At 38.8% G+C, this 18,238-nt stretch overlaps 1 protein-coding gene across 4 annotated transcripts; it reads left to right on the plus strand.

The window, feature by feature from the left end:
* The first annotated feature begins 584 nt into the window (after positions 1 to 584).
* Positions 585 to 15,813, plus strand: dpf2 (D4, zinc and double PHD fingers family 2). 4 transcript variants are annotated; one of them, XM_042498985.1, is made up of 12 exons: positions 585 to 641; positions 2,482 to 2,642; positions 3,153 to 3,260; positions 3,529 to 3,704; positions 5,192 to 5,284; positions 5,456 to 5,534; positions 6,017 to 6,058; positions 8,622 to 8,759; positions 8,862 to 8,993; positions 9,118 to 9,230; positions 9,312 to 9,393; positions 13,383 to 15,813. In XM_042498985.1, exons 1-12 carry the CDS (start codon positions 610 to 612, stop codon positions 13,463 to 13,465), a joined length of 1,239 nt encoding a protein of 412 aa, XP_042354919.1. In that variant the 5' UTR covers positions 585 to 609; the 3' UTR covers positions 13,466 to 15,813. The 4 variants fall into 4 exon arrangements, with proteins under 4 accessions (XP_042354919.1, XP_042354917.1, XP_042354920.1 ...); XM_042498983.1 differs by having other exon boundaries at positions 9,118 to 9,393; XM_042498986.1 differs by lacking the exon at positions 6,017 to 6,058.
* Positions 15,814 to 18,238: the final 2,425 nt, after the last annotated feature.

Genomic DNA, 18,238 nt, shown 5'->3' on the forward strand with positions numbered 1-18,238 from the left:
GAACAAATAAATGAAAAAACAGAATAAAAGAGTTTACATAAATGAACTTCCTGTCAGGTGAAGGTGAATATATATATGTAATGATGATTTTAAAAAAAACTATTTTAGAAGAGCATGTGTGGTCTTTAGAATTAAATATAAAGCTTGGTGTCCAACTGGAGGATAAGAAAGGAGAGTTAGGGATAAATAAATTAATTATTTTGGCAAAAATATTTTATTTACAAATGCCGGGTTTTAAAATCTAGCCCTACATTTCCCGCATTTCTAAATGAGGTTATTCTGTATGAAAAAATATGTAAAATGCTGTAAAATTGGAAAGGCCCTATGTCTTTAAGAACATCTTGTTTGCCAAATGACCGCTTGTATTTTATTTTTATTTGTTTGTCTTTCATTGTGATTTATTTCTGCCATGTAGTTTGTTCAGTTATGATAATATTGTAATCTGTATTAACGATGTCATATGACGTGCCTTTTGACCGCAATAAAAAAAAAAAGCCGCACCAACCCCAGCAGGGGGCGCCAGGTGTCTTGTTCCGCTTCTATCTGCCTACAAGTCCCGACTGAGGGCACACATTACCCAGAGACACTTTCCCCGTGTATCAAAGCAAGATGGCAGCTGTTGTTGAGAATGTTGTCAAACTGTAAGTGTTGGACTTTTCTACGCACCTTTCACCTGGCTAGTTGACACACACGCGCCGCGGTCACATCACAACGACTATGTTCACACAGTCACTGACCGTGTCGCTAGCTAGCTTAGCAACATTTCCACTGACTTAGTGAGGTTAGCCAGCGTCGGACCGTCGTGTGCGTTCACATCCTGGAGTGTGAGTGTAAGTTAGCAGACACGCAGAAACACGAATCACGAGTCTGTGTGGTACAACATGCGTCAGTTTGATCATTAGTGTATTAATAGAGAGATATCGGCCACTTGTTGTGTCTTTGTAGCCTAACAGCTAACGCGGTGCTAGCGTCAGTGAAGTACAGCAGCTAGGCGGCTCTCACGCTAACAAGCTGTGGCCAACGTTGTTAGCGCAGCAGAGAGCTGAGGCGGCTGGACAACTAGTTCACGATGAATGAAAGACTGGCCTTGAAGATGACTCCTCTCATCTTGAGACACCAGCGTATAGCCGCCGTAGCTACCACATTTCTAGTTCACACAGAGGAAATCTTTGACTCGTTAGATGTATGTTAAAGTTTTTCGTGACTTGTAACGTCGCTCAGTTTTACTAAAACGTGCTGCTATTTCCGTTGACTTTCCTCAGCGTCGATGTTCGACGTTTTACGGTAATCACCATCATTTGGTTAATCCCTTTAGTGACCATGTTAACACAAGAAAACATATAACTTACCTGAAACTCGGCGACATCTATAATTCTTTTCCTTTTTCTAGAAACTTGAACGTTACTTTTTGAGCTTCAAAATATGAAAAAATACAAAAAGTAATGTAAAAATGAATAGGGGTGGGATTTACCAGAGGGGCCCATGGTACCAAATCTCAATATTGTTGAGATTTTCATTGTTTTGAAATATATTTTTGATGTAATGCCGTTTTTTTTCTCAACTTCAGATTATGTCCAATCATATGTCCCCAAGGAAAACTTTGTGGCCATCTGTGTTTTCTAATAGAATAAAGATTTCAGTTTGTTCATGTCACTTCAGTCGTTTTTATGGCAGCAAAATATATCCAGTGCACTGAAATAGCCATTGATTATTCTAGAAGGCTATCAAAAGTTTAATTTGTATTTACAACATTAGTAAGTAATATAACTTTAAAAAAAAAAAAGATTTTTGGCGCCCGTGTATCGAGACAATATTGTCATGTAAAATATCGCAATACTGTACTGTATCGATCCCCCACCCCATCCTTAGAAATTGAAATGCATAGTGATGAAATGAAAGAGTAATCACATTTTCATATTTGATTATTTCTAACAGTTTTACTTGTCAGAAACAGCATCTGTTTGGAACTACTTTCCATGTAAACAGCCTTCAGTTTAGTCTTTTACCAACAGCAGATTTACAGCATTCGGCAGAATCATTACATCTGTGCGATAAATGAAATGATGAGGTCTGTAATTAAAGTTTGAGCCTGTTTTGTCTGAAGAGATGCAGCCCTAGCTTTCCTAAAAGGGACTTCACTCACAGCAGTATTTGAGTATATTTGTATTAAAAACAGCACACTTGTAACTGTGCTGACTGCTGAGCTCTTTGTTGTTGATGCACCAACAAAAAGCAGCTGCTGTTGAACTCCCACTAAGGATATAGTCTGAAGTACAAAGACATTGTCTGGTGAGTGAGCTCGTTTTCTAAGGTGGCAGCACACATGAGCAAGACAACAGGCGGAAACTTAACTGACAGAGAGGTTTAAATGTTTGAAGTAAGACTGCACTGCTCTTGAAATACCCACATCCACTGATTTTTCTGTTTTAACCGTAATAGTCCAAATAACAACAAGCATCTGGCTCTGGTTTGTCGTGTTAGGTTGGGGGAGCAGTACTACAGAGATGCCATGGAGCAATGTCATAACTACAATGCCAGGCTCTGTGCGGAGAGGAGCGTCCGAATGCCGTTCCTCGACTCTCAGACCGGTGTGGCTCAGAGCAACTGCTACATTTGGATGGAGAAGAGACACAGAGGGCCAGGTGAGACACATGAACATGCAATGTGCCGTAACAATGCACCCTACACTTTTACTACAGGATTTTAATTTTAGTTTATCAGTTGCATTTGTTTGTTTCTTTTACTAGTGTCAAAGATTTGTTCAGGAATAAACCTATTGCTTTTAAAAGTTAGTGTTTTTCAGGGCTTTCCTGAATGAATGAAATGGTACAAAAAATGCAAAGATAGTGTTTTTCAGCTTCACTTTAGATAAAAATGACTTGTTACCATCTTTCATATTACCATCCTCTCATTTTCACTTTGTGAAACAGCTATAAGCAGCAGGGAGAAAGACCACATGATGCAAAAGAAGAGACAATTACAGCACAAATGTTTTTCAATGAACCATGTGTAATTTAATCAAGCTTGCGGCTAAATGTGCCCTCTTGGTTTGAAAGGAGAATGCTAATTATGCTAACAAGCTTTGTCAGTTTGTCAAAAAGCTAAAATAGGTTGAGTGTTATGTAGACGGCTCTGTTCTGTATGTCCCTCAGGCATGGCTCCAGGGCAGCTCTACACCTACCCATCCAGGAGGTGGAGGAAGAAACGGCGATCTCATTCTCAAGAGGACCCCCGGCTTATTTTTCCTCCCCTCAAGCCAGGTACCACATCATTCAGCTCGGCTCAAACTCCTTTTAATTATGTAAACTTTTAAGAATAAAGCTTGGAAATGCTATGATTTACAGATGATTTAAAAAAAAAAAAACCTGCAAGATATCACGCTGTGCTGTAACGTTTTATATATTGTTGTCGATTTTCTTCAACATACATTTAAGCACAATTTTACGCGTGTGAATGAAAAGCAATGGTAAAACATACTTTAAAGTTTTTTGCGTTCATCCTCTTACCTAATTTGTGTTTTAATCATAGAGGTAGATGTGGGACTGAAGAAGGATGCTCTGTTATCAGCCGACGGCAGCAGCCTGGAGGCCCTGCTGAAGGGGGAGTCTATGGAAAAACGGCCGACCACAGAGCTGCGAGGGTCTGAGGAGGATTCAAACCAGAGCGACTACACCGGAGGCCTGAACCCGGCTCGGATTAGAAAGGTTCTTGTTTTCACCATGAAGCCCAGCTCAGACCAAAGATTTGCGACCAGATGAGTTGAAACTTGCACTACTTGCAATGCGCCAGTCTGTAACATTTTGGAAACCTGCCAGTTTACACCAATGTGACAAGATGAGACAGTGTGTCGTCTCCATAGCAACAACTCTCTGTACTTCTGTTCTAACTTCTGGCTGATCAGGTACAATTAGGCAACAACTGGTATTTATTTATTTATTTTGAGTAGGTGTGTGTGACATGAGCCACATACACAGGTTTCCCACGGTTATGAATAACCTGGAAAAGTCATTGAGTTGGTGAAAACCATTGAAGGTTTTGGAAAAGTCATGGATTTCTGTTGTGTGTAATGAAATTGTTACAGTAGTTTTCCGTGGATTATATCCCTGCAGCGTAACATAACAGCAGAGTCATTTTGTGTAGCTGTAGATGCACACGTTGCTGTGTGTATAGAAACAGAGCGCAGCACGTTATAACATGAAAGCCGTGCCCTCCAGGAGGGGAACTGTCGCGCCGCAATATGCAAATAAGGGCTGAATCAATAACAAGTTGCCTGTTGCAAGCTAAAAACATATGATATCAGCATGTCAAAGGAATATTTTAGGACCATGTGTCTCCCAGAGCGGGAGAGTATACTAGCAGCTGCAAATACTTGCTGCTGATGGTACACTAAAGTGTCAGGATTCAACAGTATCCCCCCAATGTCTCACTTCTGTGTCCTCTTGTGTCCTCTTTTGTCCTCTTAAAAGCCCAGTTTTTAGGTTCAGCACCTTATAAAAACTTCAGGGTTCTTTGCACTGTTGGTGGTTCTCAACACACAGCAGCTTTTAGACATTTTTCTGTTGTTTGCTAGCAGAAGGAAATGTTGAGGAGGCACATTCATACATTACAAAGTCAGTGGAGAGCGATTTCCTCCCCAGTGGGCGTGCGATTTAAATGTGCTCTGTCTCGTTATGATGTTTCATCACCATCACGTGCCTTTTTTCATTTTCTCCCTGTGTTACATCTCCCGCTCCATGTATGCCAGCTAGCTGAAATTTACTCTGAAAGAGTTTGAATCTGATACGTTTAAAAAGAGATCTGCTTTCTGACACTGCGAGGACAGAGACAGTAGCTGGGATGTAAATGGGACAGTCTTGGTCTTTGCTGGGATGGAAGGCTGCTGTCAAGACCATGCAGTGTGCTAACAATTAGTAAGCGACTTGTTCTTCGTTAAATGCTGATCGGCTGTTGAGACAGATAATGTGCCTTTCTTCTAAAACCAGCCGCTGGCAAGTTGACAAGCTAAATCTCAGGCGACACCGTGATCCGGCTTGAGTCGAGCTCAGATGGTCCAGTTCACACTGCTTCAACTTCCCCCTGCGGCTTTCTTCTTGTCGTCAATCTTTGGTCTGAGCTGGACTTCAGGCATAAAATACTGTGTGTCTGGAGTCGAGAAAATGATTTGAGGATCTCATTTTCTCATTTGCCGCAGAGAATCCCCGAGCCAGATGACTTCCTGGACGACCTGGACGATGAAGACTATGAGGAAGACACGCCTAAAAGAAGAGGCAAGGGGAAGGGGAAGGTAAATAACTGCCATGCACACAAACACACTTTCCCAAAAGATCATCTCAACTCTTTGTGTGTGTGTGTGTGTGTGTGCGTGTGTGTGTGTGTGTGTGTGTGTGTGTGTGTGTGTGTGTGTGTGTGTGTGTGTCTGATGACTCTTAAAGTGTGTGTGTGTGTGTGTCCTCAGGGTCGAGGAGTGGGCGGTAACAGGAAGAAGCTGGACACAGCAGCACTGGAGGACCGAGACAAGCCGTACGCCTGTGACAGTGAGTCCTGATGGGAGGGAGGAGAGCGTGTGAATAGCAGAGGGTCACTGCAGATGTTAATAAGCAAAGTTTGTAATCTAATCAAGCAAGACTTTGCGTAGAGTCCTCATTCTTTATTGTCTTCCTTTTTAGCCTCTCCTCCTTTCTCTTCAGCTTCTTCTTGCTCTCTGTTAGCTAAATCTGAGATTTATAAAGCTAGTTCAGGCTCAGCTGTGTTGTTTTTGTTCGTCATTATGATCTCATACTTTCCTTTAACATTTCAAATCTTTCCGTGGGCAGGGGGAGAGCGTTTCTTCCACTCCTCTGGTGTTGTCAGACTATGTTTCTGTACTGCTTGATGTATTTGTTTTCCTCTTTTGTAAAGCATTTTCACTGCAGTTCTCAGTAGCGCTGACTGACTGACTGATCCCCGGTCAGTCTATGAGCCTATTTCTCTGAGTCTCTGTCTGTGCTCTCTCTTCTCCTTCTCTTCTCTCTTTCAGACACTATCAAACAAAAGCATATTTCAAAACCTTCTGAAAGAGGTATATTTCTCTCATTCTTTTTTTTTTTTTACCCCTGTCTGCCTTTGTCTTTTGTCTTCACTGCCTGTTTTATAGTTTCTGTCTGTGTTACCAAGTAGATCTGCTCTTTGTGTAGTTGAGTTCATAAGTGTTTTGTTCTACGTAATTTCCTCAAATGTGATTAACTGGATTTAGAAAAAGGTCAGACGACATTGTTTTACAGCCCAATTAAACTGTAATTTGTAATCCGCCAAAGAAATGAGCCGTCTCAGCTTACAAAAGATAAGCTGCGACCCATGAAAGTAATTTTTTCCCCCTCAATCTGGCGCTGAACATCCCACAGATTTAGATAAGCTAGGTCCCTGCTGTTGTCTTTTTTTTCTCTGTGCTTTCCTTTGGCTCGCTTTTTGATGTGTGCAATTTGCATCACAGCTTTTCCCTGCCCCTCTTTACCACCTCTGCACACTGTGACGTCTCATTCACGTTCCATGCTTTAGAGTTAACGGCTGATTTGAGTCAGTTTGATGCCTGTTTGACTTTTGGGGAATGTTTTTTTCAAATCTTAATGCACTCAATCACTTGCCATGTGACTAGCTGTCTTGAGCATCGCTGAGACATCCCTGAGATCCGTCCACAGCTGAAGAAATAGGACATAAAACTTTTGAGGAAATGAAAATGAGAGAAAGTATGGAAGTGAAAGAAGAAGTAGTTTGTCTTTGGGCGTCATCTTATGACAAACCTTACCTCACACACCCCCTGTGACGATGGCTGCACACAGTGGCGTCTTTGTCTTTCCTAAAGTCAGCAGAACCCCCTTTACACCATCCCACTGGCTTCTCTTAACCCATTGATTAACACAATGTAAATTCAGATCAGAAACACTACTATTCAGAGCAATATGGAGCTTAAATTGAAGAAGTTGAAACCACTGTTGTAAAGATCTGCAGATGGGTGGTGTTCACAGTGGAGATGTTATCTAAATGCTGTGCTTGAATACACGGCTAAGGGGATGTGATGACTCATCGCTTCAGAGCATGTTCTTCATTTTTCAAAACTGCTTCATCGTTCTTCATCTTTCCCTCTAATGTCATTGCTACTTTATTTTGTTACTGTGGTGATCCAGATATTAATCACAAAGCAGGATATCACAGAAACGCTGCTGTCCCAAATATATCATTTCAACACGTCAAAGCGGATGAAGCGTATTTAAAGTATACCACCATTTTATGTCTTAAAGGGGTAGTGCACTAATGTAACACTGCACACAAGCGCAAAAACAGGATAAAAATGAAGCAGAACCACATTTAGTGTCCAGACATTGTATGCAAAGATGGACAATGCGTCTCCACCTACTCACACTGTAAAAGAAGAGAAATCAAAATATCGCAGACACAGCCATTGCCATCTTGTGCTGGTGACATCATTTACAGCCCATACACCAGTACAACCAGTGTTTCCCCTAAAATGTTACAGGCCTGGCACACCACCAGGCCAACGAGACCCCCCGCCAGGCCTAAAAGTTTGGGAGGTTTGCTGGGATGACGTAGTAAAGTATAGGTTTTCCCCTTAGGAAGTAGCACCCATGCCCCGCCCTACTCTGCCTCTGATTGGCTAGTACTCTGTGCCTTCATGTGTTGGTTGTGTTATAAGAGTGGCATGGATCCTTTAGAGACAGGGCAGTGTGTGTGGTCGAGTGGTTGATCCGAGTGTCAGTGAATGCCACTGAGTCATTTCGCATCAGTTGCGTAAAGCTCAAAACAATTTATCCTCCGTTTTATTTCGGCGATCATAGACAGAAGCCGCAACAAGGGAGAGGCTCGTTGCCTCAAGCTGCAAAAGCCAGTCATGCAGGAAGTCACAGATATATTCACTTTTTTCACTACATCACCCACAATGCAATTTGGCTGACAGTCAGAGTGTGTTACGCTAGTAGCAGCTAATGTAGCCATGAACAACGGTATAACCTCAAGCAGAGAGGAGGAGTGGTTTCAGACGTCTGGTTAACTCCCTTCTTTCTAACTTCACACCAACAGATGTTTTTTATTTCTGAACTTGTAGTCTTCAGCTCCAACCATCGCTGACTCAAGTGATGTCACTTGAGGCAACATATGGGACTCAGATTCACTCAGATACAACATATGCACTGGTAGTCTCCAGGACTTGTAAAGAGACTTCGAGGTTTAAAATTGGTGGCGTTCTCCTATGTGGCACAGATCTAATTGCACATATAAAGTCAGATTATTTTTGCTTTTGTGAGCTTTTTTCAGTCTGTGTACATGCTTTTTTATTTTTATTTTCACTGTTATTGACATGGTGGTTACTGCTGTATAAACATCATGCACATATTGTAGCTGTTCAACTCACTAAATTCTCTTAAAATGTCCCCCAAAGTCCTTTTATCAGCCATCTGGACAATAGAAATAATACAGAGATAGAAAGTATTTCCGTTTCTGTTTAACTCAGAAGTAAAAACTTTTTGCGAGTCCCCTCCTTTCCCAACTGACTTTGATAACATAGACTTTATTTATATTCAATGTGTATTCTTTGTTTTCATACACATTGTGTTCTCTGGTTTTGGTGGCAGTCTGTGGAAAGCGCTACAAGAACCGTCCCGGCCTGAGCTACCACTACGCCCACTCCCACCTGGCGGAGGAGGAGGGTGAGGAGAAAGAGGAGATGGAGATCAATGAGCCCCCCCTACCTCTGCCCGATGAGCCTAAAAGTAAGACATCACTCACCATGAGATGGCTGGGTTTCATGTAAAGATGGACTTTAGAGAAACTGAACCCTGATGCTCTCTGGGTGTTTTCGTCTTGTTTCTCAGCTCCCAAGAAAGGCCCAGATGGTCTTGCTTTGCCTAATAACTACTGTGACTTCTGCCTGGGAGACTCCAAAACCAATCACAAGACGGGCCAGTCAGAAGAGCTGGTGTCCTGCTCGGACTGTGGACGCTCAGGTACATTAAAAACAGCTGACTGCTGGAATAAAGTAGCAACAGGGAAAAAAAAGTTTATTTATGCACCTGAAAGAGGAGAAATCAATGCAGAAAAGTGAAATGATGAACATTATTCTACACGCAGGCCACCCATCCTGTTTGCAGTTCACTCCCGTAATGATGGCCGCTGTGAAGACGTACCGCTGGCAGTGCATAGAGTGCAAGTGCTGCAACATGTGCGGCACTTCAGAGAATGACGTGAGTTTAACTACATTCAGACACTGTATGCACTATCGAACAATGAAGTCTGAACTTCTGTTGTTGTCCTTTTTCTTCCAGGATCAGCTTCTGTTCTGTGACGACTGTGATAGAGGCTATCACATGTACTGTCTCAACCCACCCATGTCTGAACCTCCTGAGGGTAAGTGCACTACACGTGTAAACCCAAAGTCAAACATTAGCCTACGTTTGTTATCGAACTGGGTATCGGCACTCAAAATAACTCAGTACCAAGTAGTATCAAAATATCTTAAGTCAAAAAATACCTGCATGCAGTCTGTTTTTTACGCCGGGGTCTGGTCATGGACCATCTTGTTTCTCTGCTGGATCAGTAAACTTTCTGTTTCTGCCGTCTCGGGGAGCTGCTTTCCTTTCAGTGAACGGTCACAGTTCAACATCTCGTGATTAGCACACGCTAACTCAGCAGCAGAGGCTAACATCCAACTATGTAAAGAGTCCCTACACACTCACACTGACACCAAAACAGCTTGTCATTAAACCCGTTAAGACCTGTTATGTCAGTTGTGTGTTGCTAACAGTTTGCCCTGTCACTGTTAAAATACTGTATTTGTCAGAGTTGTCAGTATTGCTAAAATGCCAGTAAAAAAACTTCAAAAGTATGGATATACTACACACCACCCCATTCACTTTATGGGTAATGAATGACGTACTCTGTTGCTATCGATATCACTTAAAGAGTTCTTGTCTGCAAGTCTACGTATCAATTGAAAAAAGGAGAAGAAAAGGGTTTTTATCATTAAAAAGCTAGGTGTGCAGAAATATTTTAGTTAAATGAAATTATTATAAATGGTAGACCTTTAAAAAAGAGAACTAACTGAAGCAATATTGTGGATTTGCAAAACAAACCAAAATTAAATACAGCTATACAGGAAATGTTAGTTTTTGTCTTTGTCTATTTTGTCAAATTTGTCAGCACAGCAAGCATGAGGAGGCATGGGTGCACTTATTTATTGAGACTGTGAGACTGTGAGACTGTGAATGTAACCGCTACAACCCCTGGCAAAAATGATGGAATCACCAGTCTTGGAGGATGTTCATTCAGTTGTTTAATTTTGTAGAAAAAAAAAACAGATCACAGACATGCCACAAAACTAAAGGCATTTAAAATGGCAACTTTCTGGCTTTAAAAAACACTGAAAGAAATCAAGAAAAAAAAATGTAGTAGTCAGTAACAATTGCTTTTTTAGATCAAGCAGAGGGAAAAAATATGGAATCACTCAATTCAGAGGAAACAATTATGAAATCACCCTGTAAATTTCCATTTCCCAAACTAACACCTGCATCAGATTAAATCTGCTCATTAGTCTGCAGTTAAACAGAGTGCTCACACCTTGGAGAGCTGTTGCACCAAGTGGATTGACATGAATCATGGCTCCAACATGAGAGATGTCAGTCGAAACAAAGGAGATGATTATCAAACTTCTTAAAGAAGGTAAATCATCACAGAATGTTGCAAAAGATGTTGGTTGTTTACAGTTAGCTGTGTCTAAAATCTGGACCAAGTACAAACAACATGGAAAGGTTGTAAAAGGCAAGCGTACTGGTAGACCAACAAAGACATCCAAGTGTCAAGACAGAAAACGTAAAGCAATATGTCTTGAAAACAGAAAATGCACAGCAAAACAAATGAGGAACAAATGGATGGAAACTGAAGTCAATGTCTGTGACCGAACTGTAAAAAACCAGCTAAAGGAAATGGGATTTACATACAGAAAAGCTAAACGAAAGCCATCATTAATACCTTAACAGATAAAAACAAGGTTACAATGGGCTAAGGAAAAGCAATCGTGGACTGTGGATGACTGGATGAAAGTCATATCCAGCGATGAATCGCGATGCTGGAACTTTTCTTTGGTGCCGTTCCAATGAGATTTATGAAGACGACTACCTGAAGAATACATGCAAATTTCCACAGTCATTGATGATATGAGGCTGCATGTCAGGGAAAGGCACTGGGGTTAACGTTGACATTTTGGGCACTTTTTTTATTCCATCAAATGAAAGGATGTTTGGGGATGATGACATCGTTTTTCAAGATCATAATACATCTTGCCATAGAGCAAAAACTGTAAAAACTTTTTGTGAAGAAAGACACATAAGGTCAATGTCCTGGCCTGCAAATAGTCCAGATCTCAATCCAATTGAAAATCTGTGGTGGAAATTGAAGAAAATGGTCCATGACAAGGCTCCTACCAGCTGATCTGGCAACAGCAATCAGAGAGAGTTGGAGCCAGATTGATGAAGAGTACTGTTTGTCCGTGCCTCAGAGACTGCAAGCTGTTATAAAAGCCAGAGGTGGTGCAACAAAGTACTAGTGTTGTGTTGTAGTGTTTTTTTGGTTTGTTTGTTTGTTTTCATGATTCCATATTTTTTTTCCTCAGAATTGAGTGATCTTTTAGTGTTTCTTAAAGCCAGAAAATTGCTATTTTAAATGACTTTAGCTTTGTGGCATGTCTGTGATCTGCTTTTTTTCTACAAAATGAAACAACTGAATGAACTTCATCCAAGACTGGTGATTCCATAATTTTTGCCAGGGGTTGTATTCTTATATTCATAAATCTTGCTCCTGACAAATACTCACCATATTATTATCAAAAAAATCTAATACTAAAATTTATTAAAAATAAACTAAAACTATTTTTTGACCATAATAACTCAATTGAAATGAGCAAACAACTTACTGAAACTAAATAGTGCTTAAAACGAACACACAAAAAAAGAAGACAGAACATAAAAAAATTAAAAAGAGCTATAATAGCTGCGCTTTTGCCCCTATGAAACCTGTATCAAAAAATGGGAAAATGGCAATGACCAACTTGGCAAGAAATGTCCTGAAAATAAGTTTGTGTGTGTGTGTGTGTGTGTGTGTGTGTGTGTGTGTGTGTGTGTGTGTGTGTGTGTGTGTGTGTGGGTGTGGGTGTGTGTGGGTGTGTGTGTGTGTGTGTGTGTGTGTGTGTGTGTGTGTGTGTGTGTATGTAGATTTTTTTTTTTTTTTGCAACTATTTATGAAGGCAGGGCAGGTACACCACTTTTTAAGTTTTTTAAAGTAAGTCAGACAGGTTTTCCTTCACAATACCCAATACACAATTTTCATAGGCACCAGAGTACTTGCATATCGAGGAAGGCTATACAGACAAAGAATACATGATGATGTCGGTCCGTAAGGCAGTACAGATCGCAGTATGGATGCATGACAATATTCAATATTCAATTTGTGACAGTATTCGATGAATAAACATCACATACATTGAAAAGCATTGTGTCCCATGTCTCCATCTGCTGGTGGGCTACGGCAACAAGAGTGCGCACAGCATGATATCAGCACCACCACAGAGGAGACTCAACCATCACCAAAATCAGGTGGAGAAAAAAAACTACTTTGAATAAGACTGAGTCAAATGCAGTCAAATGCATAATAGCTGCATAAAATATTGGAATAAAACCATTCTCAATTGGAGACAGCAAAAGAAGTTTATATGAATAGAAAATTCTCAAAAAATGATGAGCGTGTCCAGTTCTAATATTATATTTAAATATGTGCAACAGAAAATTTGCAGGTTTTTGTTTGGTTTTTGGGTTGTTTTTTTTTTCTTTTTTTAGGTTGTGTCTTGTTTGTTTTTTGGTCTTTCTTTTTGACCTAACTTCAGGTCAAAGTTCTTCAGGTCAAGTTCTTCGTGCAAAATTTTGGGCTGTTTCTTAAGTTGCTCAATGCCTTCTTCCCATGTTTTTGAAAGGGTCAACTAAAGGCGCAAATATTTTTCAATTATTTAATTTTGTCTGAACGCAAACCGAGATAACATATTTTAAAAGTGGCAAAAATCTTTACATAAATCGGTAAACTATTTAATCAAAGAATAAACAAACAGGATTATAGTTCTGCCTCGACATTTGATGCTAACTTGGCTATGTTTTTGTTCCATTCACTTTTAATTCACTACTAAAAAAAATACCCTGATTATTGAAATAATTGTTCAATATCAAGAGCTACTGTAGGGTGGCTTTCCTTCATAAATCAGTCAGTGGGCTGCAGCTCCTCACTTTATGTTAATGGACATAGAGCTTGAGACGTGACCGGCAGTAATAGATTTTCTCTGTGATTTTGGCACTCAGGGAGCTGGAGCTGTCATCTATGTCTGGACCTTTTGAAAGACAAAGCATCAATATACCAGAACCAGAACGCCCCACCGTCGTGATGCCTGCCTTCCCCTTGTACACACTCATCACTTAACCGTCCCGCAGCAGTATGATTTACCTTTCAAGATGGATAATAAACTCCCCTGACGAGCTGACCTCATAGGGAGCGTGTTGAGAATTGACAATTAATTGTTAAAAGGGAAGTATCCCTTACCAAACTGGCCTCACTTAGCTTCAGATATGACTGTTACACAGTTCCAAGCTCAGATTCAGCCCCATCACTTTTTATTTTTAACCTCTTTGCCACATAGCCAATTTGAGCAGTACTAAATTTCAACGAGAAACACAACATAAATAGCCAAAATCTGATTTCATGTCCAATTTTTTTTTTTTTTTTTTTTTTTACACATACACCTACACAGAGTTGCTAAAACCTTCTGTATCCTGCAACATACTCATTTTATGACTAGAGCAGAAATCTTGTTGGAATCAAGTAGCATGCCAGTGCTTGCTCATCATGGAAAAAAAAGATTTTATATATTTATATATTTCTATGGTATATAATAGTGTTAAGTATGTACAAATTGGAAAAAAAGAATGGTCATGTAATGGTCTTTTTATTAGTGCCCATCTCATCATTATGGAAATATCCACGTGTTCTTTTATGGCACTGCTGATATTTGGTGATTCTCTGGATAGAGTTAAAGGGATCTGCTGAGACTAAATGATTTTCTATCTCATCCACTGCCACTGGCCGCGCAGAAACTTCAAACGAATCACGAACTATGAAAAGAAACCCAGACGTGCTCTCTGTGTGGCTCAAAAGGTTGAGGGACTTCAGGGATGACAGGTTAGACTTTAGTCAGATTGTTGACTCCTGTGTGGCTCAATGAGCCGCACAGAGTTCAAGAGGATGCAAGAGGATATAATCATGTGCATGTTTTATTCAGGCTTTGGGGCCTTCTTGACAAAGCATTAGGCTTTTAACTCTGGTCCTCTGATGTTTGACTGAAAAACTGCAATCTTTGATCTGCTCACCTGGCTCTTGTTTGACAGACTGATGAATCTTACTCATCAGCCAGGTAAAAAGATAAAAAGCCTATGTTGCTGTGTTTTAGCAGTTTGCTCATCATGCACCATATCCAACATCTGTTGATGTTGTAACACCACTAGAATATTTTAATGTAATTGAGGACTTTGCGACCTTGTAGATGGTAACTTGCTGGCAATGTTAAAGCAATATAAAAAAAGCTCCGGTTGGAAGCTGGGATGACAGGGATTCATGACAGCAGGTTCGGTTTAGGCTCTGTTGGCAGATAATGTGCGATACTGTAAATTTTCTTTCTCAGAAAATGCTATTACAGATAGGAGACTGTGGCAGCAGCAATTATGGATGGCTCCATATTGTATAAAAAAAGAGATTATAATATGTATATGTATAGTCCTATGGAGAAATGGCTTTTTATTACTGCTTTCATAGTTTTATTATGCAGTGGTTTCCTTCTGTGGCATGTCTAAAAGAAAAAGTCTGGCTGGACTGCTTAAGCAGTTACTTTACCTCAAACAGAAACAGTATTTAAAGGGTTGAAACATGCTGTTGATAGATGGGACAAGGACAGAAGGATACATAGTAATGACAGCTGCAGTGTCCGCTTCAATAATTGCATATTCTACAGGTAAACAAGTGCATGCTCAGTTATCGTCTGCACTCTCATATGCTACGTAGTCGTCTCAGCGTTAGGTTGGCAAAGGTGTTGGGAAGTGGTGTAATATAAAGTAATCATTCTATCATGTTGTTTCAATAGCCAACTAACAATTACTAAAACATTACATGGGTATAACTTGGTTTATTTTCTCATCACGTTTTAAACTTTGTTATTTAGAGACAGTGGCCACTAGAACATGTTGCTGGTTGTTTTTGTATTCATGGATGATGTTTGCGTATGTGATGTGTGGAACATTTTGGGACTAAAGTGGAGTTGCTCTCTAGTTAATCCTGTGATCATGGTCTAAACTGAGTTGCCCTCTTCCAAAGCTCGAAACAAGAAGCAAAGCCCATAATGTGATTAAGAGACAAATTTTGGAGCAGCACCTTCAACATTGAATAGTTAATAAGTAATGACAGACTGAGTATCCACGCTTGAGGCTGGACTCAGGAAAGCCCAAAAATCAGGAAGTCCACCTGTTGTTGTCATATAATAATTACATTTTTTTTAATATATAGGTTAGGGTTTTCTTGTCTCAAGCTTCAGAAGAGAATTGTTTGTTACAACAAATAATGTTTAAACTAATATCGCAGGTTTAGATAGTAGGTGACTTCTCTTAGGGTGGACTTTCATTTGGATTGTGATAGAATGTTTTATTGTATGAAATTTGTTTTCAGGAAATAAAATACTAGGCACTATGACCTGCTGCTGTTTTTCTTCCTTGTAGTTTTGGTAACTACACATCTGAACATACAAAAATGTCCCGTGGAGTTCCCCAAGGCTCCATTCTTGGGCCTCTGTTTAACCCCCACAATGCATTCGGAAAGTACTAAATACTAAATACTAATAAAGACACTGAATACTAGTTACTACAAGTTACATACAAGTTACTGTGACATTTAAGTTTTTTTTCTTTTTTAAAATATATTTGCAAAAACATTTTAAAACCCTGTCTTTGCTTTGTTATCATAGAGTTTAAAATGTAGATTTATTAGGAAAAAAAAGTAATTGAATAATATTACAAAATCAGCCTACAATCACCTTAAGAATGTAACAAAATTGGAGAACTTGCATTTCAGCAGTGTTTAAAAAAACGTGTTTATCATTTATCCACAGTAAATTTGACATCTGTAACGCTGTCTCTGTAGCATTCTCTAAAAATTCAGACTGTTGCAGATAATTCAAAACAGTAAGTGTTGGTTGTAAAGTTAAATAATATTGTCAGTTTATGAAGCAATGAATAATTTTAGGGCAGCTACCCTTTTTATAATGATACACTCAACTATGATTTTTTAACTTTATTGGATGAGTTGCTGATTTATAACTTTTTAGAGATGTTTTTTACAACATACTAAACTGACATTTTAATGCAATTTCAATAACTTCAAGACTTTTTTATGCTATATTTGATGACATACTATACCTTGATTTGTTTTTAAGATATTTTGTATAGCATATGATATAGCTTTTTTTAATGCTATTTTGAATGACCTTCTACACTATGGCTTTTTAATGTTATTTTGGATAACTTACTATGACATAGCTGAACTTTGACGTTTTCATTGTGTTTAGGATTATACTATCATGTTTTTGTGATTTTTTTGAGGGACATACTATAACATTTTTATGTTTTTTTTCTTTAATCAGACTATAATATCACATTTTGATGATTTTTAGGACAACATATGTACATATGTATATTCAACATATTTATGTATGTATTTATGTAGTTTTTGATGCGTTTTGGACGACATAAAATATGTTTTTTTTATGATTTTTGGATAATATATTATACTATGTTGTTTTGATGATTTTTTGGACCCATTCTATACTATATTGTGCTCCATAATTTTTGGACGACCTACTATACTTTAGTTCTTCATGATGTTTGGATACCATATTGTACTATGTAGTTTTTGATGATTTTTGGACGGCATACTATACTATGTCGTTTTGCAAGATTTTTTGAAGACATACTTTACTATGTTGGGGTTTTTTGTAATCATTTTTGGATGCCATTCTGTACTATGTCGTTTTTCGTGATTTTTGAATGCCAAACTATTCATTTTTCGATTATTTTTGGATGCCATACAAACCGTAATAGTTTTTTTTATGATATTTGGATGCCATACTATACTCGATAATTTTATATGATTTTTGTATGCCGTACTAAACTGTGTCTGTTTTTTTATGATTTTTGGATGCCATATAATACTATGTCCTTTTGCAGGGTTTTTGGGTGACATACTGTACTATGTCATTTTTTACGATTTTGGATACCATACTATACCTAATAGTTTTATATGATTTTTGGATGCCCGTAGTATGCTAAGTCATTATGCGATGATTTTTGGACGACATACTTTACTATCTCGTATTTTTACGATTTGTGGATGTCATACTATACTTTATCATTTTGTATGATTTTCAGGGGCCATACTATAGTATGTCGTTTCTTGTAATTGTTGGACAACATGCTATATAATGCAATTTTTGATGATTTTTGGACGCTTTATTATACTATGTTGGTTTTGTTGATTTTCGGACCCTCAACTATACTATCTCATTTTGCAAGATTTTTGACCACAAACTTTCCTTTTTTTTTTTTTTTTAACGATTTTCAGATGCCATACTATACTTTGTGGGGTTTTTTTTAATGATTTTTGGACACCAGACTAAAGTAAGTCTTTTTGTGCGATTTTTGGTCACCATACTATACCATGTCATTTTTAAACAACTTTTCAGCCATACTTTTTAACCATACTATGCTATGTCGGTTTTTACGAGTTTTAGATGCTATATTATTCTATGTCGTTTTGCAAGGTTTTTGGATAAAAAGCCATATTTTGACATTTTTCTCCATGCTATCGTATGGCATTTTTGGGTGACTTTTCGACATGCTTTATTATGGTGTTTTTGGCCGTTTTTGCGACATTCTATGCTATTGCGTATCTCTGCACACCATTTTATGCAGTTTCCAGCTGTTTTCAGCTGTTTTTTGTCCATATATATTTTTTTTGTCCGTCGTCCGTTGTTTTTTCTTGTGGTGGCTGAAAACGAAGGCCAAAAACCTTATGATTTAGCATGTTGAAAAAATTGCCAAAAAGACAATACTATAGTATGTTG

The sequence above is a fragment of the Plectropomus leopardus genome, chromosome 13 (assembly GCF_008729295.1).
Source record: "Plectropomus leopardus isolate mb chromosome 13, YSFRI_Pleo_2.0, whole genome shotgun sequence".
NCBI classification, from domain to species: domain Eukaryota; kingdom Metazoa; phylum Chordata; class Actinopteri; order Perciformes; family Serranidae; genus Plectropomus; species Plectropomus leopardus.

What these genes read in the sequence shown, in the direction of transcription:
- dpf2 (XM_042498983.1), top strand. Translation starts at nt 610, where the DNA reads ATGGCAGCTGTTGTTGAGAATGTTGTCAAACT. An exon ending in ACCCGGCTCGGATTAGAAAG is followed by an intron (nt 3,705 to 5,191) that starts GTTCTTGTTTTC and finishes CATTTGCCGCAG; the next exon opens with AGAATCCCCGAGCCAGATGA. An exon ending in CAAGCCGTACGCCTGTGACA is followed by an intron (nt 5,535 to 6,016) that starts GTGAGTCCTGAT and finishes TCTCTCTTTCAG; the next exon opens with ACACTATCAAACAAAAGCAT.